General features: G+C 33.0%; 1 protein-coding gene across 1 annotated transcript in view; it reads left to right on the top strand.

Moving 5' to 3' along the window:
• The window catches only part of LOC132753740 (SH3 domain-binding protein 2-like), a gene marked incomplete at its 5' end in the record, with an annotated part of 31,144 nt that extends 9,383 nt beyond the window's left edge, over positions 1 to 21,761 (top strand). Inside the window, 12 exon segments of the mRNA XM_060744255.1 lie at positions 302 to 481; positions 1,518 to 1,675; positions 2,759 to 2,904; positions 3,759 to 3,885; positions 4,588 to 4,682; positions 8,389 to 8,420; positions 9,770 to 9,847; positions 16,822 to 16,930; positions 17,683 to 17,756; positions 18,636 to 18,702; positions 19,901 to 19,954; positions 20,471 to 21,761. Coding sequence (XP_060600238.1) covers positions 302 to 481; positions 1,518 to 1,675; positions 2,759 to 2,904; positions 3,759 to 3,885; positions 4,588 to 4,682; positions 8,389 to 8,420; positions 9,770 to 9,847; positions 16,822 to 16,930; positions 17,683 to 17,756; positions 18,636 to 18,702; positions 19,901 to 19,954; positions 20,471 to 20,623 — 1,273 coding nt within the window.
• Positions 21,762 to 25,732: the final 3,971 nt, after the last annotated feature.

The following is a 25,732-nucleotide window of genomic DNA, read 5'->3' as shown; positions in this document are numbered from 1 at the left end:
AAAAATATACTCAGAAATAATTGCAAATTGTATTTTGTACTATACAATTAGCTCGATTTGGGTGAAAAGCGTTGCAACACTTTTTAATTTTGGGTATTTTTATACAATTAGAATTTACTTATTCTGATAAAACAGAGTGAGTGAATGATCTGAAATTTTGCATATAAGTTATTTGTCAAGACCTACATCAAATTGAATATTAATCTTGAAAATTTATTTCAAGTCTCATCATGTAAAAAAAAAACCTTGGTTGAGTCCATTTAAGAATAGAATTTATTTCAAGATGAACATTTTATTTCAGTGTTTACAGAGCCAGTGAAATCCCTCAGAAGGATGCCACATGGTGCCTTAAAATTGTTCACTCACATAAAGAATTTAAAACCTACTATTTCTCTGCCTCATCTGAACAAGAGATGAAAGTTTGGATGAGCAAGATCAAGCTTGAAATGTTGCATGCTAACGGAAAAAGTGCCTTGTATGGGTAAGTTGTTTAAAGATATAGTCACACAAGCAAAATACCCATACACTTTCTTAATGTTACCTTTACTGTATATTAAACACTAAGCCTACTGGTGGTAGCTTATTTTATAATCCATGCAACCCAGTGCAGATAAAGAATCGCCGGCACACCCATGCCATCTGATCATGGTCTACACTGTTTTGCTATTCACTCAGTCAGTGCATATTTGTCAAAATTGTCCCTAAAAATGATGAATGATTTAGTCCAAATTGAAAGATGGACAAGTTCATTTATGGTATTTAGTGTGGTAATGATTGAGTAACTCTTCATGATCTAGATTAATACTTAAATGTCAGCAATAAGTTCTGGTCCATACATAAACTGCCATTTATCTTGTAGAATATGTTACCCAGTTGTTTAAACAATTTTCAATTGTCAGTGCATGATGCCGAATAGCATTCGTTAGCAATAGTTACAAGAGTTAATGGAATTTAAAGTGACACCACATTATGTTTTAATATTAAAAGAAATATGCTTTAAAGCAGCATGCCTACAGATTCATGCTAATTTGTATGATTTTTTTTTAATATATTAGTAAAATATTGTCAAGTGAACAAAGGAAGTAATTAACACATAACTTAAAATCTATGAAAATTACCAATAATAGGTCAAAATATGCAACAACAGTTCGTACTGCATTAGTCACGCAGTAGAAATATGGTGCTAAATACTGCAAAAACAGATATTAATTGCATATAACATGTAAATTATTTTTTGAATTGTCAATATTTTAAAATTTTCTTAAAATCGTATATTTTCTCACATTTTTCACAAGGTTGATTTTCACGAAATATTTATTTCCTCATCTGGAGGCATTCAGCTTTAAGCAAGAACTTGAATCTTGTATGAATATACCATTTGTAACATTGAGAATGAGTTGTTCTGTTTATAGTGAGAATTACTTCCCTTTCTCATAGTTAGAGTTACTTCCCTTTCTCACAGTAAGAATTACTTCCCTTTCTTAAGAATTACTTCCCTTTCTTTTTGAATTTCACAGGAGAAATTTACAGCATGTGAAAGAGGAGAAACCTGATAAAACACTAGACGATCCGTCATTTTATCAAAATATTGAGGAGAACATTTATGATGATTCTACAAAGTTCATCCCTGAACAAGATTATCAAAAGAAATGCAGTATTAAAAGAATTAATGAAGGTAAGACTTGCTTGAAATTCATTGTAAATTTTACAGTAGGATTTTACATAGATGTATTAGGTTGACTTTGCGTGACAGTTTAATTCTTGGGTCGAAAGAGTCTGAATTTTTTTTTATTCAACTTACAAATACAATACATACTTTTCAATATACAAGCTAGTGAATTATCACTATTAAAATGTTTTTTTCATTATAAATTGAAATAATTGTAATTGTTCAAAATATTTTGTCCTAATAAATTAATATCATGAAAGTTAAGTATGAAAAGAAGTATAAATTCATCTACCACACATTTTCTATCTCCCCCCAAAAAAGCCTATAAAACAGCCAAAATAATAGCTAAGATAACACAAGACAACTGCAGACCTGCGTTTCATAGCTATTACATGGGTAAACTAAACATTGAACAAAAGTAAATCACTGGCAGAGTGTCACTTATAAGACGTTAAACATTTACCTAATACTGAATTAAACCAGTAACCAAGTGGTTAACACATTAGACAAGTGATCTAAGGATTGCTGGCTGCGTCGGTTCAACCCCATCAGGGGCAAGACGTTGTTTCGATGATCTTATTGCTTAGTACTTGTTGGTTTTAGCAACTGATTTGATTGTGTTTCGATAAGCTTATAAGCTTTCAACACAATCAAACTAAAATAAATTAGTTAAAACTATTAACTAAAACAAGTAAAATGATGCTTGATTTAAACTATGTACTTAATTTCAGCATGTGCAGGAGCAGCAAAATCAATTGTCTGTATTGCCTAAATTGTCCTAATGAAAGCCTGTACGGACAAGTGATTTTTGTCTACTTAATATATCTAATCTGATTTATAAATATCATACAGACAAGTAAAAAAATGATAAGATAAAACAAACAAGTAAGTCAAAATCAGATTTTTGCAGCCCTTTATAAAAATACGTTGTAACAAGTTGATTGTGGGTTCAATTCCTAGGCTGGCCAACTAAAACAGTCTTTTGGATGAGACTTTGAATTATGAATGAGTACTCTTGGCACGTTTAAGCTGTGCTACTTCACAATAATGTTTTTATTACTTTTATCATAAAGATCTTCATTGTTTTAGACTCGGATGATGAAGAAATAGAGACAAGTTCAGCGATAAATGATCGACCTCCTCAACCACTTCCGAAGGGAAAAGACCCTTATATGATCTCTAGTGACCTTGAACTGCCGATAATAGAACAACCACCTATCCCTCCTTTATCTAAGGTAAGATGGTAAATCTGTCCATTCTTTTACTTGAAATAACAGTAAGGTTTTCTTTAAAGGCACATTATGCCTCAGAAACAAATAAATTTTGTTTCTTTAGAAAGGTCCAACATGAATTTTATAATGTTTTAGAGAAATGTATGTTGCATGTATACTTGAAAAAATATAGCAATAAATGTGAAATAATTTGTCATAAAAGAAGCAAAATGTAAACAAAACTTTACAAAGTACTACTTGTAGTATTTTGACTTCCATACAGTATACTCGTCCACTAAAATTGTACTTATTGCAAAAAAGTTTTCGGTAATTGACCAATGAGTAACTTTTTGGATATTATAAAAGAACACCAAAATCAAAAAGCTTTCGAGAAATAAAAGAAAAAGAAAGAAATAAATAAAGGCATATTGGGCCTTTTGCCACTAGCACAATAACATTTACTGGTAAACTTTTTAGGAATGTCCTTGGGAGATGTCAGGTTTTGCCATGGCAACAGAAAAATTAAAAAAAAAAAACATTTTGTAAAAAACTGTCAATCACACTTTGTTAAATTTCGCAGAAATGATCCATTGTTGAATCACACTTTGTTATTATTTCGCAGAAATGATCCATTGTTGATCATCTACTACATGTTCTGAAATTGTTTATTGAAATTTGATCTAAAATATGGTTGCTAAGGAGTGTGGTCTATTTTACAAGAAAATCTAGAAACAATTTTTAAGAGGTTGGTACATTGTGTAAATGTATCCCTTATCGATACTTTTGTCAATTATCTTTTATAACTCTGTTGAGCAATACAAAGTGCTATCATGGTCCCTTTTATGCAAGTTTAATTTTGATTTGAATTAATTTTTCAGCCTCCGACAAAACCATCTAGAGTTATAGGTGCTGATTCTAAACCCCCTAACACACCTCCTAGAGGTCATAAAGTTCTACCATCTCCTGTTGAACCCGACAGCAAAAAGATCACTGACCCAACAACAGGTATGAATTCCAAGTTCTTTATGATAAACAATACATGTTATAAGTATAATGTCTAGGAAATAGATGTACTCATTTTGAGTGCTTTTTTGTAGAATAGTGAAAGGTGTGCAGTTATAAAATCACAGAGGTCTGTAGGCTGGAGTAATTTATTACAAAGTATTTGAAGAATGAACCATGTATAGTTTCTATGGTTTCCATGAGGAGATTAGGCGTGATTGTTGAATCAAAACCTTTGTTAGATGATGTCATTTCACTCTCTTTTTTTTTTCAAAATTCAAAAACTTGACTTCCATCAGTACATGTACTTTTAAAGGAACTCCACTTGGGTGCAAAAACCTAAAACATATATCTGGAATACTTGCATAGATCCAACTTTGGAACACTTTAAAATAAAATGGAAAAATATGAAAAAAGATGATAAAGAAATATTCTGAAAATTAAATTGAAAATCTTGTCTTTTTTTTGTGCAATTCGTAGCCTGATTGGAGTTAAAATCATTTAAATGATTTGAGTCATTTTGTGCAATTTATATGATTTAGGTATGGAAAAAAGGGATTGAACAAATGATCTGATATTTTGGACACAGACCTTCATCAAATGGTACGCAATAAAATAAGTCAGATCCTGCCATGTCAAAAAAAAAAAACTCATAAGAGTCCATTACATTACTTTAATAAATCTTCATGATATTGTCTTTTGTAGATATAAGTGGTGCAAGCCAAATACCGAAGATCAAAACGGCATTAAGGGTGGATGAGTCAAGCCCAAAGAAAACCCCCCTTGTACCTCCACAAAAGGTAAGAGCATCTCTATCTGCAGAAATCATTATAACTCTATCTTTTAATCCTTAGGCAGATCCTAGCTGTGCGACCAGTTCAATGCCATCTGATCATGGTCTTAGCTATTCAGTCAGAACATATTTTCTGTGAGTGGGGTTAAGGTCGTTGACTTCAAACCACTTGCCTCTCACCCCTGTAGGTTAGATCCCCGTCAGCATCTTTGAATTCTTTCATGTGAAAAAGTTATCCAGCTAGCTTACAGAACATCAGTTACCATGTTTTGTCATTTTTCCCTAGCTTAAAGGGTGTAACCCATTCCTGTGGAAAAAAACCCTGTATTACATGACACTGACTGAATGATGGCCTATTCAACCTTATTTCACAGATCCAAACAAATCAATAAATTTATTCCATTTTTCATAATGCTCAACAGTGATTTTCCTGCTTTAAACAGACTCTGATAAAGGGCCTCTTCCCAATTGAAATTTTCTTTGAAATCATGCAGTTTTCCCAAAAATCTGTGCTTCTTTACTAATTTTACTAGCAATTTTAGCCATTTTTTTTCCCAAAGTCAAGAGGCTAATTAGGTCTCTTCCCAATTAAGTGAGATAGACTCACTTGACTCATACAGGGTTCCCACGCTGTCCGGGAAAACGGGAAATGTCCGTGAATTTGAACACACGAGCTCCCGGCCTTGAAAAGTCCGGGAATTAGTGTTGATACATAAAAAAGTCCGGGAAGGTACGGGAATTAGTCTGGAAAAGGGGAGGTAAATCAAAAAACCAAAATGGCGGTCTTTGCACAGTATATTCACAGGCAATCGGTGCGTGGCTTGGATAGTATACATGTACATGACCACGCCCACTTACTTTTTTATAAATTTTTTTTTTCACTAATAAAATATTTTTTTATTCAAAATATTTTTAAAATATCTTATTTTCAATAAATCAACAAAGAAAATTTGTTTTTAAAAAATTTCATCCATATATACTATTAATATAGTAAAGGTAGAAAGGTTCGCCAGCGGACCTACCACCAGGCCTTATGTTACCTCCAGATCTTTGTTAATTGTCAACCAATTTTCACCAAATAAAGTGCAATCTACGCAGAAATGATTTTTCTTTCGAAAAATGTACAATATTAGAACAGTTGGTACGACAAAAGATGGAATTTTAAAGCAAAAATGCACTTTTTGTCTAGGTCGGCCATCGCTTGACCGAGCCGAAAGTAGACGATTTTGAACATAAATCGATCTTTTTCTTAATAACAAACTAATGTCAGTGCATGCAAACAGTTGAAACAGAAAGGGCAGCTATAATACTATCGCTTACCGGTCCAAAGTTAATCCAAAACGTCTGCAGGTACGCACTTTCAGTAGTTATTTGCACTAACTTTTTAAATTTCCCGACATTGTACATGTATACAAATTCTGATTCGGATATTCAAGGTACGCATGCTCGGTTCCCGCTGGTACCCAGCTTCGCTCAATTTTTTATTATGCGAAAAGGGGTACGCAACAGATACATCCGGGTCAGCATTTGTATACATGTAATGTCAGGGAATTTAAAAAGTTAGTGCAAATAACTACCGAAAGTGCGTACCTACAGACGTTTTGGATTAACTTTGGACCGGTAAGCGATAGTATTATAGCTGCCCTTTCTGTTTCAACTGTTTGCATGCACTGACAATAGTTTGTTATTAAGAAAAAGATCGATTTATGTTCAAAATCGTCTACTTTCGGCTCGGTCAAGCGATGGCCGACCTAGACAAAAAGTGCATTTTTGCTTTAAAATTCCATCTTTTGTCGTACCAACTGTTCTAATATTGTACATTTTTCGAAAGAAAAATCATTTCTGCGTAGATTGCACTTTATTTGGTGAAAATTGGTTGACAATTAACAAAGATCTGGGAGGTAACATAAGGCCTGGTGGTAGGTCGCTGGCGAACATTTTCTACCTTTACTATATTAATAGTATATATGGATGAAATTTTTTAAAAACAAATTTTCTTTGTTGATTTATTGAAAATAAGATATTTTAAAAATATTTTGAATAAAAAAATATTTTATTAGTGAAAAAAAAAAATTTATAAAAAAGTAAGTGGGCGTGGTCATGTACATGTATACTATCCAAGCCACGCACCGATTGCCTGTGAGTATATTGACTTCCGCATCTTGAATGTTGATGATTTTCGATTTACAACTGTTTTGGGAGGCCAAGTTTGACATTTATGAGATTTATCATTTATTTTCTGTTTACTATGGCGGTTTTGTTTGGAAAATCTAGGAAGACAGTCACAAATCAACCTCAAGTTTGCTTGATTGGCCTGGTTGTTTCCTTTGGCAAATTTTTGTATCCTAATTGCTCACTACCATGCTAAAAGCCAAAGGTAAATCAATATAAAATAAAAAAAATAGTATTACATGCATGAACTATTGTCAAGGCAGAGCACAGCCAATTGGCCACAACATATCTGGGTAGCACAAAATACCCAAATATAACAAAAATATACTAAAAATAAATGTGTTTTACTGAAAAAGTGCTGTTTTAATCATGAATACAATATACACTTTCACTAAGATGTAATGAAACATACCCAAATATACATTTTTGAACCAAAATATACCCAAATACAGTATACTCCATTAAAGCTATTAAATTAAAAAAATAATACGAATGAACTTGTATGAAATTTCAACAAAATTATACCCTACAAATTTAAATGTAGACAACAAATATTATCATATCTTGCAAGTACATTTGCCTGTTCATTAATGAACCTAACAGATAGATAAGCAAATGTCACTCTTTTTTTTCTTACAACATCTGAACTGCCAATTTCAATGGAATGATCGAAAGTTATAGTTGGCTAAGTCATATTATTTTGTAAATATCAATTCATTTTCTCATTAAAATCAACATTGTATACAAACCAAAATGAACATTGCTATAATTTAGTGTGTTTGGGTATATTTGGGTATTTCATGCTGCTGCCATATTTTGTAGATGGTTTAAAAAATTGTAAGATCAAATCAAAAGATATGTCATTGAAATACAAAAAAGAATCCCTAAATAACATCCAAAATGGAAAAATTGAAAATGTTGTAGACTAGGGCTTGATATATGGTACTGGAAGTGCACCCCGTAGCACTGGCTTAAGCAGAATACAATATTTTAACATGAAAGTCGTGAAATTTTGAATGTAGAAACACCTGCAGGCAGTTTTCATATACCCTTCAGTGTGACATGCTTTTGCCATTCTATGAAGCCGTAGTGGACTGAGGTCAAATGTGAGGTTACTAATTAAAGTACTATGAATATCTGGTATAAAAAGTGATCCCTTGGAAGCATTAAAAACAGCAAAAATACATGAAAATTGCAGACAACCTGCAAAAACAGTTGCTGTCACAAAGTACATTTCATTATTTATAGACACTGAATGTATTTCTTAGAAAGAATTCGATTTATGTCATGAACTACATGTACTATATTGGTGTAATTAAATGTTGTTCTAAACATTACCATGAACATATTCATAGGACAAAAAATCAAATACATGTAGCTTGAAATTTAATCTTCTAAAAAGTCCTTAAAAATCAAAAAAGGTCCTTGATAAGTCCTGGAAAAGTCCTTAAATTTTCAAAATATCTAAGAGTGGGAACCCTGCTCATAATAAAGGTTTGTTTTCACAGGCTACATGTAGACATATACAATTTATATTTCAGTCTCCAAAGCCAGGAAGAAATCAAAAAAGAAGGTGAGACATAGTTCTAATATTGTAAATTTCTGTAACTCTGTATTCGAAATGTATATACAGTACAACCTGTGCAGTGCAACATCTTGTAGGCAGACAAATAGTTTGATTGTTGCTGAAAGATGTTGCTATATAGAGGTTAGATCATTATAGTGTCTTACTTTGGTACTTTGGGAATAATTGCCAGACTGTTGTTGTATATTAGTTATTGCTCTACTGAAGGCCAAACTGCACAGGTTACACTGTATAGTGTATACCAAGTGACCTTCCAGTTAGCTCAGTAGTGATAACATGAGATTTGTTATCCATGGCTGGCTGGTTCTCTGACCTCGGTTGATAAATTTTTACATGAATATCATTCTCAGACACAGAGTCTATTATGGTCATTAGTCTGTCACAGCTAATTCAGAAATTATGTGGGATAAGTTGTTGATCACTTGCGGAGAAATTATTTATTACTGGTTAGTTATCCAAGATAGCCAGTTAGGTTGGATTGACCAATGAGATATGTCCAGAAAATTTATTAAAATGGACTTTAAAACAGTGAAACAAACAAGTTTAATACTGGCATCAAGCATAGCATGCTGCTCCATAGATTGTGTGTATTTGTTTCTTTATAATCTAATATAAATCATTTCCCTATGTTTTTGAAAATGATTTGTAAACTTTGGGTAAATTCAAGATGTATATGTATTTCAATACACAAATTCTAAATTATGCAATATTTTTATGAGTCAGATACACTGTATATAGCTGCAAGTGAAAAATATGACACATAGTATTCAAAACAGCAAATGATGATTTGGTCTTATATGAAAAACAAAAATAATATTCCTTTTCTATATTGTATAGTTTTAATAATATTTTATCATATTTATCATTATTTTTCTTGCATAGTACAGTAATATTAAATGTGCAAATCTATGTGTATATGCCTGCATTTATCATGTACATTTTAAGACATGATTATTATTCTTGCTGAAATTTCTCTTCAATGTAATTTTAAATTCTGTACTTTTGCTTTGCACTCAAATGCACACAGTTTAATGATTGAAAATTCATATGAAATTTTGATAATTTCATTGTGAAACTTATGATCAGAATTTAATTTAATATGCTATTTTAGTTTAAACTGAAAAGTAGATAATTTAATTGTAAAAGAAAATCTTAAATTGTGGTTACATCTAAATGTTCTTTCCCCATCTTAACAAATTTGTAAGTTAAATATTCCAACTCTTCTTTTGAAAATGTCTGAAAATTTCCAGAAAAACTTCTGCTTGATTTTGGATGCTTGTAATAAATTTATTAAAACTTGCATTGTTTCGAAATGTATTTGCATGCTCTTTTCATAGGTCAATAAGTGATGAAATTGTACACAATGCATTGGGGTATGCAGAAGTTAAACTTACTCCTGGTCAAAATGGAACTGGGTGAGGAAAAGTGTGACAGTTGCTTGTAGCTTTTTTAGCTTACCTGACACAGAGTGCCAGAGTAAGCTTTTGTGATAGCCTTTTGTCCAGTTTCTGATTGTCAGTCCACTCTTAAGGGATTACTTAAATGACTATGTAGACAGAGGGTAATTAATCTGAAATCTTCTTTCATGTCCTTTATTCTGTTTCTCCTATGTGGCTTGAAAATTCTATAACTTGGTTAAAAGACCATGGGGAGCACAATAGGGTAGTGGTCGTGCTCCCTGCATGAACCTGTACAAAATATGTTCAAATGGTTACAGTACATTGCATATCAAGGTCACAGAAGCTAAAGATAGATTTTCATGATGAAAACTTTAAATATTGTCTCCTAGGAAATAGTTAGACTTAAAATTAGTCATTTGGTATGAGACATCATTTAGTAGACATTTCAAACAAAATTGTTCATATTGTCACCCTAAGGTCAAAATTGCTCTACTATTAAAGTTACATTTTCAAGGCTTATAAGCTAAAAAAAATTGAACCATTACAGGGCTGGCAAATCATTTGCCAGCATTGCCCAGGTTTTCCCACAGCCTGTACAGACAAGTGGAAGTTTTCAGGAATTAACTATGTAAATAGCGTAAGGACATGTTAAGTAAGTGAAAGTCAGATTTGCCGGCACTGATCAATATATATCCGAGATATTAAGCTTTATTCTTAAGTTTGAACAAGTGGTGCGCTGTTAATCATTTGATAATTTCAAATTCTAATCAAGTTTTACCTACAATTTGACCCAGTGACCTACTCCTACATGAAAGAAATTATGGTATTATCTAGCAGTGGTTCTCAGGTGAGCTATTTTAGGATCATCGGGGCTCTCTTGTGGCACTAGTACTAATGGCATTTCATGATTTGTTAACATATCCAAGAACTGTCTTTAATAAAGAGGGGAGACAACTCATGTGTCATTTTGGTATGGTAATCAACATGAATATCTCTCTCAAGTAACAAATCAGTCATCCTTAGTGATACCTTGTTGATTTAGTATGGTTCATGCCTTTCTCTGCTTAAACCATTTTTTACTTAAAAAGTCTTCACAAAGAAATTACTTGTTACAATAAAAGCAAAATAATAAAGAGTGCAAAAAGAACATAATTTACTTTATTAATCACTTTTTATTTCTATAAAAGTGACCTGAATTGTGACTGACTTTCTTTGTTAATATGATACCAATAAGACACAACCTACCACATGGCATTTTCTTTCAATAGGAAATTATAAATGCAAGCTAGTAAATCAAAAACCTTATCATATCCGTGTGTGCTACTGTATAATAGAAATAAGTATCTTTATACCCCCTTTAATTTCTCTTCAAACTTTTCAGTGGGGTTGGGAGGCGGGGTGGGGGTTGGGGGATTCCAATTCCATCCAGTCCTGATCATTTTTCTTCCGTAGCAATTTAACCTGTGCAGGTATTAATTAAAATATAAAAAATACACTTAAAGAGTCATAAGTAAGTTCAGTATTTCCAAGTGACAAAGTTTGGCCTCTGGCTTTATTTGCTGAACAAAATGTCTAGAATTCTTCTGAAAAAAAAAGAGTAGGTATTAACATGAGACATAAAATATATTTATGAAAGATTACTTTAAAGTTCAGAGGACCAAGTTTTATAACTCCATATTGCATTATTAGAAAATGTCCTCAAATTTACATTTACTTGAAAATCTCTGAAACTAGCTAACGGGTTACAATTTACTGTGAAACTTTAGATATAAATGTATATATAATTTCTGCCTTTCGTAATTGACTATTCCCTTTTTCACTAACTAAAATCGGTCAAATACACTATAAGTGGGAGTTTAATGATTAATATCCAGTCAAAATCTAGTTGAAAGTTATGTTATGGTAAATTTTAAGCATTTATTAGTTTGTATAGATGAAAAAAGGATAGAAAAAAACTTTCTTCTTTGTATTGTTAACCGGATCTCAAATATCAAATAAACATCCATTCAAAGTTTGATTCATTGCTTATCCCTTTGCCTGTACAAACATTGTGTTGGCGAAGTTCGAAATGTTTAGATGAATAGTTTTGGTGTTAAAACTATTTGTTATGAGATATTTTGAAAATTTTTATTGAATTTTGTTGAAAATTAAGGTCTTTTAAGTCAACTAAAAAATTTGTAGGATGATTATCTAAATAGTTAATAACTGACAAGTTTCTCCTATGTAATCATATAAAATTCTCCACTCGGTGTATTCTATTAAACCATACAAAATGTATTAACTTACCGGTATTAATGAAAAACTTGGTTTCAATTCTAAAAAGATGTATTACTAACATTTAATACTTACTAAAATGGTTTTTTTATATAGCACTAAATTTTGTGGACTTGTAACGGGTTTTTTTTTTATAGATAATTTCTGGTTTTGGCAGAAAAAAAGTGCAAATTGTTACACACATATAGTTGCTGATTACCCTGTGTGTATTTTTATGCCAAGCCATTGTATAGCTGTATTATAAACAGGGGTGGCAAAATTAATTGTCCATATTGCCCAGGTTGTCCCACAGCCAGTACAGACATGTGGAAATTATCAAGAATTTACTAAGTATATAAATATTATTGGGACAAGTTTAATTAACAGAGGATATTGAATGAGTGTAAGTTCAATACTAAATTTATTGCATGAGTTGAATAAAATACATTATGAAAAGTGATATTTATACCCCCAAAAACAAAGTTTGGGGGGGTATATAGGAGTCACCCGGTGGTCGGTTGGTCGGTCGGTCGGTCCAGACGTCCGTTGCATTTTCCTTGTCCGGAGCATAACTTGAAAACTAATGGTTGGAATTCAATATAACTACATACAATGGTCAAGCACATTGAGAGGAAGTGCAGTGCACAAGAACCATAACCCTATCTTGACTAATTACAGAGTTATTGCCCTTTGTTACTTTTCCTTGTCCGTGGCATAACTTGAAAACTACTGGTTGGAATTCAAAACAACTTCATACAATTGTCAAACACAATAAGGGGAAGTGCAGTGCACAAGAACCATAACTCTATCTAAAGTAATTACAGAGTTATTGCCCTTTGTTGCTTCTCCATTGCTTTTTTTTTGTCCATTGCATTTTCCTTGTCCGGAGCATAACTTGAAGACTAATGGTTGGAATTCAATATAACTACATACAATGGTCAAGCACATTGAGAGGAAGTGCAGTGCGTAAGAAACATAACTCTATCTTGACTAATTACAGAGTTATTGCCCTTTGTTACTTTTCCTTGTCCGTGGCATAACTTGAAAACTACTGGTTGGAATTCAAAACAACTTCATACAATTGTCAAACACAATAAGGGGAAGTTCAGTGCACAAGAACCATAACTCTATCTAAAGTAATTACAGAGTTATTGCCCTTTGTTGCTTTTCCATTGCTTTTTTTTTTTGTCCGTTGCATTTTCCTTGTCCGGAGCATAACTTGAAGACTAATGGTTGGAATTCAATATAACTACATACAATGGTCAAGCACATTGAGAGGAAGTGCAGTGCATAAGAACCATAACTCTATCTAAAGTAATTACAGAGTTATTGCCCTTTATTACTTTTCCATTGCTTTCTTTTGTCCGGACCATAACTTGAAGACTAATTGTTGCAATTCATTATAACTTCATACAATGGTCCAGCACATTGAGAGGAAGTGCAGTGCACAAGAACCATAACTCCATTTTGACTTATTACAGAGTTACTGCCCTTTGTTTCTTTTCCTTGTCCAGAGCATGACTTTAAAACTACTGGTTGGAATTCAAAACAACTTCATACAATGGCCAAGCACAATAAGGGGAAGTACAGTGCACAAGAACCATAACTCCATCTTGACTAATTACAGAGTTATTGCCCTTTGTTACTTTTCCATTGCTTTCTTTTGTCCAGACCATAAACTTGAAGACTTATTGTTGGAATTCATTATAACTTCATACAATGGTCAAGCACATTGAGAGGAAGTGCAGTGCAATAAGAACCATAACTCCATCTTGACTAATTACAGAGTTACTGCCCTTTGTTACTTTTCCTTGTCCAGAGCATGACTTGAAAACTACTGGTTGGAATTCAAAACAACTTCATACAATGGTCAAGCACAATAAGGGGAAGTGCAGTGCACAAGAACCATAACTCCATCTTGACTAATTACAGAGTTATTGCCCTTTGTTACTTTTCCTTGTCCAGAGCATAACTTGAAAACTACTGTTTGGATTTCAGTACAACTTCATACAGTTGTCAAGGACATTAAAAGGAAGTGCAGTGCACAAGAGCCATAACTCCATTTTGACAAAAATACAGAGTTACTGCCCTTTGATACTTTTCCTTGTCCGGAGCATAACTTAAAACGTACTGGTTTGGAATTCAAAACAACTTCAATACAATGGTCAAGCACAATAAGAGGAAGTGCAGTGCACAAGAACTATAACTCTATCTTCAGTATTTATAGAGTTTATTGCCCTTTGTTCTTTTTCTTTGTCTTTCTGGACTTATTACAGAGTAATTCAATTAAACTTTCATCAATGCCAACCACAATTGAAAGGAAATGCAACATAAACATGAACCACAATTATCTTTAATTGCCCACAACCCATAACTCTAATGTTTCAATTCTATTACAAGGTATTCTGTTACTAATTATTTATTATATTTCTGTTTAAAAATAATTAAATGACTATTAATACTGTATTATCTTTTCAGGACTTTACAACCGGAACATATATATATATTGTAAAATATTACTTTGTAAACCCCTTATGTATTTTATTAATACCTGGGTGAATAAAGATATTTGAATTGAATTGAGTAACATCCTCATTTCCGAAGCAGACTTGTGGGGGTATTAATCACATTTAGTGATAGTTCTAGTTTTTTCCAGAATCTTACTTTATAAATATAATACAAACAAAGAAGTTTTATGCTTTTGGTAAAATGGACAAGTTAAGGCAAAAGTTTGATTTTACTGGCCCTGCCCTCTACATTGATGTTTCGAGCCTTGCCAAGGACTTTGGATTCTTTCATGTTAAGAAGTTATACAGTTAGCATGTGGATGGTTAGTGGTTCTACTCAGATGTATGCTTGTGCCTTAAATAGTGCAGAGTTGGACTTGAGGTTCCCTCCTCATTTAAAGCGAATGAAAGATGCTATATGACCCTGAGCACTGTCAGTGTGACTTATATACCTACCAAAAAATATATATATAAGTAAATAGCAAGATGATAAAAATAGGATAAACAGAGAAAAATAAAGTATTTACAAGGGGAACAGTGATAGTGAAATCTGTATATATCGATCTGGCAGCTGTTGAAAATTTAACAAATTTAGAAAGTAGGCAAGGTATGAAGAAATGATGGTATAAACAAAATTGATTAATATACCTACATTTATTCTGACACATGGCTTATATTACATTAAGTCCTTTAACCTTTTACACGCTAAATATAATTATTAAATGGACTTGTTCATTTTTCAATCTGGACATAACCATTTGTCATCTATAGCGAAAATTTTTCAAAATATATACTGACTTAATTTCAATAGCAAACAGTGCAGACAGAGATCAGTTGACATTCTTGGTCAATGCTGGTCACATGTGTAGAATTTTTAAAAGGTTATATGGCCATATATAAATGGTTGTTTGCAATATATGCAAAGAACCATTTATATATTAGGCCATATAACCTGTGAAAAATATTTATAACAAATAATATAAGAAAAATATGAGGAAGTATAATGTAATAAGCATTGTTTGTAAGGGAACTTTGATTTTGGATTAGTATAAGAATGATTTAGAGGGGTGGGGGACCGTGGTTGAATGGTGAAGGTCATTAACCTTAAACCACATGCCTCTCACCGCTGTAGGTTTGAGGGGACTCAGTGTTTTCAGATTCTTTGATGTGAGAAAGCTGTGTTTCTAACTCAGGTGCCCAGTTGTGCTTAAAATAATGCATAGACAAGCACCCCAGGGGTCTTTCTCAACCAAAACAGTTGAAAAGTTGCCATATGATCCATGGCTGTGTTAGTGCATCTTAAAACAAACAAACAAATATATATATATAAATAGATGCTTGTGAATTGTAGTAGCCCAGATCACATTCAAGCTTTTTATTGCTTTGTGCTACACTGGTACAGCCAAATTCATGCATGCAGAAGATGTAAATACCCTCACACCCTCATTATATAATGCAGCTGTTACTCTATTTGACAAAAAAAATTGAAATCTAAAAATCTTGTATAAAGTTAACAGTTTTTGTATGTTTTCAGAAATTCTACATACTTATTTACAGTGCTTGTAAGTTTTCAAATGTTATATTTAAATGTTCATTTACAGAGCTTGTATGTTTTCAGATGTATAAATGTTTATTAACAGTGTTTATGTTTTTCAAAGTTTTTTTTTATATGTTAAATGTTTATAGTGCTTGTATGTTTTCAGATGTTTAAATGTTCATTTACAGAGCTAATGTATGTTTTCAGATGTTTTAATGTTTATTAACAGTGTTTATATGATTTCAATGTTTCAAATTAAAAATTTATAGTGCTTGTGTGTTTTCAGATGTTTGAAATGTTTTTCTGATGGTTTATATATCACAGTGTTTGTATATGTTCAGATGGTTTAAATAAAAATCTTTTTGTGTTTTTTTTGTTTTTTTTTTCAGATTGTTTATTTACAGTGCTTGTATGTTTTCAAATGGTTTAAAAGCTTATTTACAGTGCTTGTATGTTTTCAAATGGTTTAATGTTTATTTACAGTGCTTGTATGTCACAAATTGCAGATGGTTTGAATGTTCATTAATAGTGCTTGTACGTTTTCAGATGGTTAAAATAAATACCTTTGTGCTTGTATGGTTTCAGATGGTTTAAATGTTTATTAATAGTTCTTTCTCTGCTTTTTTGATGTCATAGATTTTGAATGATTATTTCCAGAGCTTTTATAATTTATGATTGTTTTATGGATTCAGGGGCTCATACGAGAAGACAGACGGACCTGGGAACAAATCTCCAGTGGTAGGAAGAAGGGGCATGTTTTCTATAGTGCCTGAAGGTTCTGGTGGGGGCTCCACTGGTAGTGTGAGTATTTTCTTACTTAATTAACTATCAAACTTTTAAGTACTTTTAATTATCAGACTTATACGGTTTTAGCTATTGTGTGTTGCACATTGTCCGTTGTTATCTTCTGTCTTTTAAATATCATCTAGAGCCTGAACTGCATTATAAAGTAACTTGATGTTTTATCAACTGAAATGAACTTTAGGTGAACATTTAAACACTTTTCGGGTGTCAGATGTGCAATTAGGTCGTACGGAGCTAAAAATGGACTTAAAAATATTTTCTGGAAACAACAATGCCAAGAGGTTAGGTTATTATTGCTAATGGATAAATATTGTCTCCTCAAATGTATCAATAATTTGTTAAAAATTACTGGTGCAATAATATATCTGTATATATGTGATGCAGTGTTGGCAATAAAGCATGTATGTCTGTACAGAACACTTGATGTTTATTTTTCTTTTCTTTTTTTTTCAAAATATGAACTCATGTATTTTGACAATATCAAGTGTTGCAAACTTAGTAAATGTTCAAATTATACAAGTTGAAGATACATTTGTTAATACAGTATTCTTTTTTTTGCAATATTTTATTTTTGCAATACTGGTTGAGTGTAATGAATTTATTTTTTTATTTGTAAAAAAGGTTTTGACCATATTCTTACTATTCATGTTTCTTATTTCGTCTTTTTTGATACATACTGCAGATTTAATAGTATTATATTCATTATGATTCATTATTTTTTATTTATTTATAACTTTATAAATTTACAGGATGACCAGCATTCTGATATGGAAGAAGAATGGGCAGATATTTATTTCAATGATGACAAACAGAAAGCTAATGAGTAAGATTTTATTTCTTGTTGTCACACATATCTATCCAATTGGAACTGAACTAAATACCTATCCAATTGTTTTTATACCTCCAAAATTTATAGATTTACAAGTAAGCTTATGGGATGTTGGTTGTTCTACAAAGATTTCTAGCTTGTGCCTGAAATAAAGCACAGAGGGTCACCTATGGTCTTGAACTCCACCAGTTAAGCTTGAAAGTTGTCATATTACCTTAATAGTGTTGATGTGACTTGACTGAGGTTTTTTGACATGACAGGACTGGAAATATATGAGCCGTGTCGTGGCAAAACCAACATAATGGGTTGGCGACCAGCATGGATCCAGACCAGCCTGCGCATCCGCACAGTCTGATCAGGATCCATGCTGTTCACTATCAGTTTCTCTACTTATAATAGAGTTTGTAAGCGAACAGCATGGATCCTGATCAGACTGGTCTGGATCCATGCTGGTCGCAAACGCACTATGTTAGTTTTGTCGTGATAGGCTCATGTGTTTATGAGATTAATGTTTCATTTGATGTAGGTCTTGTACATGTACTAAAAAGTTGTATGCAAAATTTCAAATCATTCACTTACTCTGTTTTTCTAGAATGATTATTCCAAATGTAGAAAATGACCCAAAATTGAAAAGCATTGCAACCCTTTTCACTCAAATGAGGCTGAGAAAAGCGCAGAAGAACAATATTCAATTGGTTTCTAAGTTTATCTTTTAGTTATCTTTTGCATATCTTTCTGTTTCAATTGTTCCAGCTTAATTTTGTGAGAAACTCAAATATATTATTTTTAGGCTTTAGGACCTCAGTGCCAGGAATTCCTTTAAATCCAGTCAAAACAATAAAATAAATAAAATATATCTCATTATTGTTTCAGGATATTACAAAGTATTGGTGAGAGTGGGGTATATCTAGTACGACCAGAAAACAATGGCTTCGGAATGGTATGTTGTTAAAATTGTCTACTTTATAAAGATTGTTAGACTTTAACTTGGTTATATAGAAGAACTTGTCTGGGCCATGACATTTTTTATGCATTTTCTGAGGTTTCTCATCACCAATATAATTATAAGGATTTGTAAGCTATTTTAGTGTCACAATTCAGAACTGTTAACTATTAAGGGGTGATAGATTGTAAGCAGTCGCATAGCTTAGTCGGTAGAGCCATGGTACGGTATTTCAAGGGTCCCGGGCTCGAGCCCTGGTCAGGCTGCACATTTTTCCCACCCTGTTACATTAGTAAGATTGGTAAACTAAAGTAAAACCAATAGCTTAAATGAATCTTTTTCTCAGTTTTGTAGTCAAAACATAAGTAAGTACATACATTGAAGCACTTTATTTCAGTATTTGTATGCTATAAATATAATACAAGTAAATTTTGTAAGTAGTTTTTAGCTCGACTATTCGATAAGAATAAGTAGAGCTATTGGAGTCGTCCGAACGTCTGCGTAACCACTTATGTTAAAGTTTTTGTAATACCTCAAATATTTTTAAACTCCATTGACATATGGCTTTGAAACTTTGCACACTTGTTCACCATCATGACCCCAACCTGTAAACAGGAGGAGGTAACTGTATCAAGCATTTTGACAGAATTATGCCCCTTTTTCGACTTACAATTTACGTTTAAGTTTTTGTAATACCTCAAATATTTTCAAAGTCCATTGACATATGGCTTTGAAGCTTTGCATGCTTGTTCACCATCATGACCCCAATCTGTAGACAGGAGGATGTAACTGTATCAAGCATTTGGCAGAATAATGCCCCTTTTTTACTAAGAATTTACATTTAAGTTTGCATACCAACTCAGATATTTTCATATTCTATTGACATCTGGCTTTGAAACAAGTTGTAATTTTATACTCTTCTTTGAAAGCATAATAGGACTCTTCAAGGCCTATAACTGTAACATGGATTTAAAGAAAAAAATTGCCCTTTTGTTAACTTAGAAAATATTACATTATCAGGGCTTTTCTTACTATCAAGCACTAAGAAAAATTAGTCAAGCGTTGCTGGCTCCTACGACAGCTCTTGTTTTTTTTTATAGTCTTATGTAGGCAGAGTCACTCAGAAGTTTCATGAATAAAGATGGTGTTAAATATGTATAAATGTACTTAAAATTGAATTTATTTTACATTACAGGTTTTGGTTGTCTATGTAACTGATCATTGCAGGAAATATAGAATCATGGAAGAGGTAAATCAATCATAACTTAACCTGTTAGATGAGCCTTTGCCACCAGTTTAGAGCCAGGCCGGCCTGCAATTACCTGCAGACTGACCACACTCTTTACTAGGGGTGTCACAGTTGTTTTTCTTTTAATATTGTAAACCCTTGAACTTTAAATGGACTGCTCAAAATTCGAAGCAGGGCAAATCCATTACATAAATTCTGTAGGTTAAGACCTAAATCTTCAGTAATTGTTTTGCCATGTTCTGCCCTTGTTAAACAAAGATAAAATCTAGCCATGGATTCTGTAATGTGAGGAAGTTATCCAGCTAGCTCATCATTAAAAAAAAAACATCAGTGGTTTTACTCGGGTACCTGCTCATTAAATAGAATATGGCATGGAGGGGCACCTTAGGTCTTCCTGAACCAGTAAAACTGGAAATGCCCAATATGACCTGTATAGGTGTCATTCACTCACTGTGACTTAATAACTAAGTACAAAATTAACAGGCATTTTTTTCATTGTTCTGATTTATATTTCAGAATGGGGAATATTTCATTCATAGAGAGGACTTTAGAGACAAATCAGTGGAATGTCTTATAAAGCATTACTATCAGAACAGCTTACCAACTATGAGTCTTATGCTGAAAATGCCTTATAAACATCATCGTGTATATAAAAGTATGAATTCGTGATGAGGATAATTCAACATTATACATGTAACGTGTGCTTAAAAACATGAAAGTCCAGCTGACATAGAGGAATTAACAGTATATAATATATACTGTGTGTAAATACATGAGAATCCTGAGATTCATCCATCAACATGACACTCCATGTGTATAAAAACATGATTTCCTAACAGATAATCAACTTTATACTGCCGTGTAAAAAACATAAATATCTCATATTGATTAATCAACATGACACTCCATAAATCCTAATTCTAATAATAACACATAAACAAATAAATTAAGAGAAATTAACTGCGGCCACTCTAATAGGATACTTTTAGCCTTTTAGCGTTCTGCTTAGTCATCTGATAAGATCATATGTTCATCACATTAACCCTAGGTGGTCTAGTGCAGTAGAATCAACTTTATACTGTGTGTAAAAACATAAATATCTCATATTGATAAATCAACATGACACTCCATGTGTGTATAAAAACATGAATTCCTGACTTAAGCTTTGTATGAAAATATGAACACCTGATTGAAAAATCAACATTAAATTAAAAAGTGTATATATAAACATAAATTAAAATCGCCATTATGTACATTAAACTGTAAATAATAGCATAAATTCCTGACATGAATCTACATTTGATTGTAAAAAAAAATGCAAATTTCTGAAATGTACATAATGAATAATCAATATAAAACATCACAAAACATTTTAACCATTTTTTCAAACAGGAAACAGTGATAATATTGGAAATTGTTGGCAGACATTTTAACACTGCCTTCTGTGTGCATCTCCTGCATCTATCTTAATTTACATGTATAGAGGAGAGTACTTTAAGGAATTTCTCCTTTAATTTCAAACTATCTCTTAGAGAACTTTTCAGTATTGTTATCAAGTGCTCTGTTGCTTTTTGTTAGAGTCTGTCATTTGATTATTTTTTTAGCAGTTTTTGTTCACATGCATGTATGTAATATATTAAGTTATACGCTTCAGTCTTCAAAGTAGCATTTTCTACAGATTTTATCCATTTGGCGGTCATTTGCAAATTTATAAGAATTTATGATTGGATATTATTTTCTAGCACAATTAATTACCCCATTGATTTTTATTCACATACTGAAGTGTGCTGAACTTTTTTTACACTGTCATATAATTAGCCCTGAGGCATGTTGATTTAATCATTTTCAGAGAAATAAGTAAAACTGGTTCTGTGACAATTTCCCATCTCTTGTTGATATCATGAATGTCTGATAGTGTTATAACAAAGTTTATTGCATAACTTGAATTCTGTAAGAGTTTTAAACATAATAAGCCGGTATAAAAGGGAACAAATTCCTATTTAAAACTGTTGAATATACATTATCTTGTACATAAACTTGAATGTTTGATATTAATAATTCTTTTGAATAAAATTAGAATTCCTGAGGTGTTCAGATTTTAAATCACTAACCTGGAATTTATGACAGTGTGAAACCATTATTCTATACAGCATATAGTATTGAATGTTTTTTAAAGCAGATTTTCACTTACTTAAAAGTCGAAGTTTGCTGTACAACTGGTTTGTGAAAGTTTAATACCATGTAGGGTTTTTAGCTCACCTGTCACAAAGTGACAGGGTGAGCTTTTGTGATCGCTTTTCATCCGTCCGGTGTCCGTCCGTAAACTTTTACTTTAAATGACATCTCCTCATAAACAACTAAGCAAATTTCATCCAAACTTCCCAGGAATGTTCCTTTGGTGGTCACCTTTAAATTGTTCAAAGAATTTAATTCCATGCAGAACTCTGGTTGCCATGGCAACCGAAAGAAAAAACTTTACATATCTTCTTTTAAAGAAGCCAAAGAGCTAGAGCTAAGATATTTAGCATGAAACATCTTCTAATAAGTGTCTACCAAGTTTGTACAAGTAAAAGCCCTGGGGTCAAAATTGGCCCTGCCCAGGGGGTCATTGATTTTCCTTATATGTGTATAGCAAAAACTTTAAAATCTTCTTTGAAAAAAACCAAATAGCTAAAGTTTAGATATTAACCCATTACTTCATGAGCATTTTGTGAAAAATGGCTGTTTTCATTGAAAAGTCTCCCGTTACAAGTTCAAATTGCTATAATACTATAAAAACTGCTTCAACACTAATCAAACTTGGCACAAATGTTGACTGGACCATTGTCCCTGCAACAACATGCTCAGGCTTAAATTTTCTGTTACCATGGCAACGAGGGGACATCTCAAAATTGCCAAAAATCACTATTTTGCGTTGATTTTTTCCATCAAAATTGATTTCAAAGTGCTGCAACTTCTCAATGGATTGATATAGAGTCAAATGCTTTTCAGCGTTGGTTACACGTTACCTTATGATCAATCTGGGGTCATTTACAGTCTCTCACAAGTCCATAATTTTCTTGGCGATGAGGGGGACTCCACCCCCCTTCAAACGCCCCCAAACAGAAGGGGGCACATCCCCCTTCTGGCAACCCCCTGATGTATCTTTTGGTTGGGGGGCCGCGCCGAAAAAGAGGTCACTTTTTTTAACAACATTTCTCAACAAAAACAAGTGTTTGGGGCCTAAATAAGGCATTTTTTCATCATTTGAGACAACAAAAAAGGGGGGGGGGTGAAAAAGGCGTTAAAAGGCGTGTATATGAAGTAATGGGTTAAGCATGAAACATCTTTAAGTAAATATCTACAAAGTTTGTTCAAATAAAAGCCCAGGGGTCAAAACTGGCCCTGCCCGAGGGGTGTCATTGTTTTTAACTATATGTGTATAGTAAAAACTTAAAAGATCGTTAAGCATGAAACATCTTCTTATGGGTATTTACCAAGTTTGTTCAAATAAAAGCCCTTGGGTTAAAATTGGCCCTGCCGGTGGGGGGCGGGGAGGGGGGCAGGTCATTGTTTTTCATTATATGTGAAGTAAAACCATAACATCATGAAACATCTTCTAATGGGTGTCTTCCAAGTTTGTTCAAATAAAAGCGCTGGGGTTTAAACTTGCCCTGCTCCGGGGGCCCTATATACAAATGAGCGACCTCAGGGCCATCATGACCCTCTTGTTAACTTTTCATTCTATTTTCATGTGCAATATTAATCAATTTAATGTGTGTTATTTAATAGCAGAGATATTCCATCTTAAAACTGCTTCAAGAATGCACCATTTTATGATAATTAAAACATCATAATTTTACTGTTTAAAGATTTTATGAAAATATTTCATAAGATTTAGCTTTATTCCTGTTTGTTTTATTTAATGTACAGAACAACATAATGTGGTGTAAGCCTAATGCACTTACCATCTGTCACGCAGAGATGTCATTATTATTGTATATTCCTAGAAGTCGGTGTTTATTCTTATATTTCTACATAAAAATTGTTTTCAGTCGTTTACCGAGTATAGTAAATAGCCCCCATAAAACATTTTTTAATAAATCAAAAAGACTAGATTTTGCATAAATCAAAAAGACTAGCAAATTAATGTTGAATTGATTTAATTTCAACAATCGTTTATTCAAATGAATCTTTGTGAGCATTTACTTAACTGAACTTTTATCAAATACATTCACACAGCTCTTATTGTAGTAAAGTTTACTTCACTTCTTTAAAGAGGAAAAAAACTTACTTTCAAGGGCAGATAACTCAAAAAAAAGATGGTGACCCCTAATTTTTTGTATCAAGTTCTTTCTATTATGATTCTCTTTTAGTTTTCAAAGTTAAAAAAAAAATTCCTTCTTTACCTTTGTAAAAATAAATTGCATATCAGGCTTTCTGCAACAAGTAAAAGGAACAAAAGTGCTTGAAGGAATGTTTGGATAGTTTTATTAAGCTCTTGAGATCCAAATCCCATTATTACAAATTGACAAATTTATAACACAAAAGATGTTCTTTTTTGTGAAAATTTATTTTTTCTTCCCTCTATCGCCATACCGAACAAAGCTCAGAATGTACAGGGATTATTATACCCCCGCACAACAAAGTTGTAAGGGGGGTATACTGGAATCAGCTTGTCCGTCCGTCCGTCCGGCAGTCTGTCCGTCGGTTTTTTCTTGTCAGCCCAATAACTTAAGATTCCTTCGACCCTTAGTCTTCATATTTGGCATGGAGGTTAGTCATGATTAGTAGATGACCCCTATTGATTTTGAGGTCAAAGGTCAAGGTCACAGGGGCCTTGACTTCAAAAAGCTTGTCTGCCCAATAACTTAAGATTCCTTTGACCCACAGCCTTCATATTTGGCATGAAGGTTAGTCATGATTAGTAGATGACCCCTATTGATTTTGAGGTCATTAGGTCAAGGTCACAGGGGCTTTGACTTCAAAAAGCTTGTCCGCCAAATAACTTAAGATTCCTTTGACCCTTAGTCTTCATATTTGGCATGGAGGTTAGTCATGATTAGTAGATGACCCCTATTGATTTTGAGGTCACTAGGTCAAAGTCACAGGGGCCTTAACTTCAAAAAACTTGTCCGCCCAATAACTTAAGATTCCTTTGACCTACAGTCTTCATATTTGGCATGGAGGTAAGTCATGATTATTAGATGACCCCTATTGATTTTGAGGTCACCAGGTCAAAGGTCAAGGTCACAGGGGCCTTGACTTCAAAAAGCTTGTCCGCCCAATAACTTAACATTCCTTTGACCCATAGTCTTCATATTTGGCATTGAGTTAGTCATGATTAGTAGATGACCCCTATTGATTTTGAGGTCACCATGTCAAAGGTCAAGGTCACAGGGGTCTTGACTTCAAAAAGCTTGTCCGCCCAATAACTTAAGATTCCTTTGACACACAGTCTTCATATTTGGCATGGAGGTTAGTCATGATTAGTAGATGACCCCTATTGATTTTGAGGTCACCAGGTTAAAGGTCAAGGTCACAGGGGCCTTGACTTTAAAAAGCTTGTCCGCCAAATAACTTGAGATTCCTTTGACCCACAGTCTTCATATTTGGAATGGAGGTTAGTCATGATTAGTAGATGACCCCTATTGATTTTAGGTCACCATGTCAAAGGTCAAGGTCACAGGGACTTTGACTTCAAAAAGTCTGCTGCCCAATAACTAGATTCCTTTGACCCACAGTCTTCATATTTGGCATGGATGTTGGTCATGACTATAAGGTGACCCCTATTGATTT

Source organism: Ruditapes philippinarum, unplaced genomic scaffold (assembly GCF_026571515.1).
Source record: "Ruditapes philippinarum isolate M1 unplaced genomic scaffold, ASM2657151v2 ctg3534_1_1_1_1, whole genome shotgun sequence".
NCBI lineage: Eukaryota > Metazoa > Mollusca > Bivalvia > Venerida > Veneridae > Ruditapes > Ruditapes philippinarum.
This window is presented reverse-complemented; position numbering and strand designations above follow the sequence as displayed.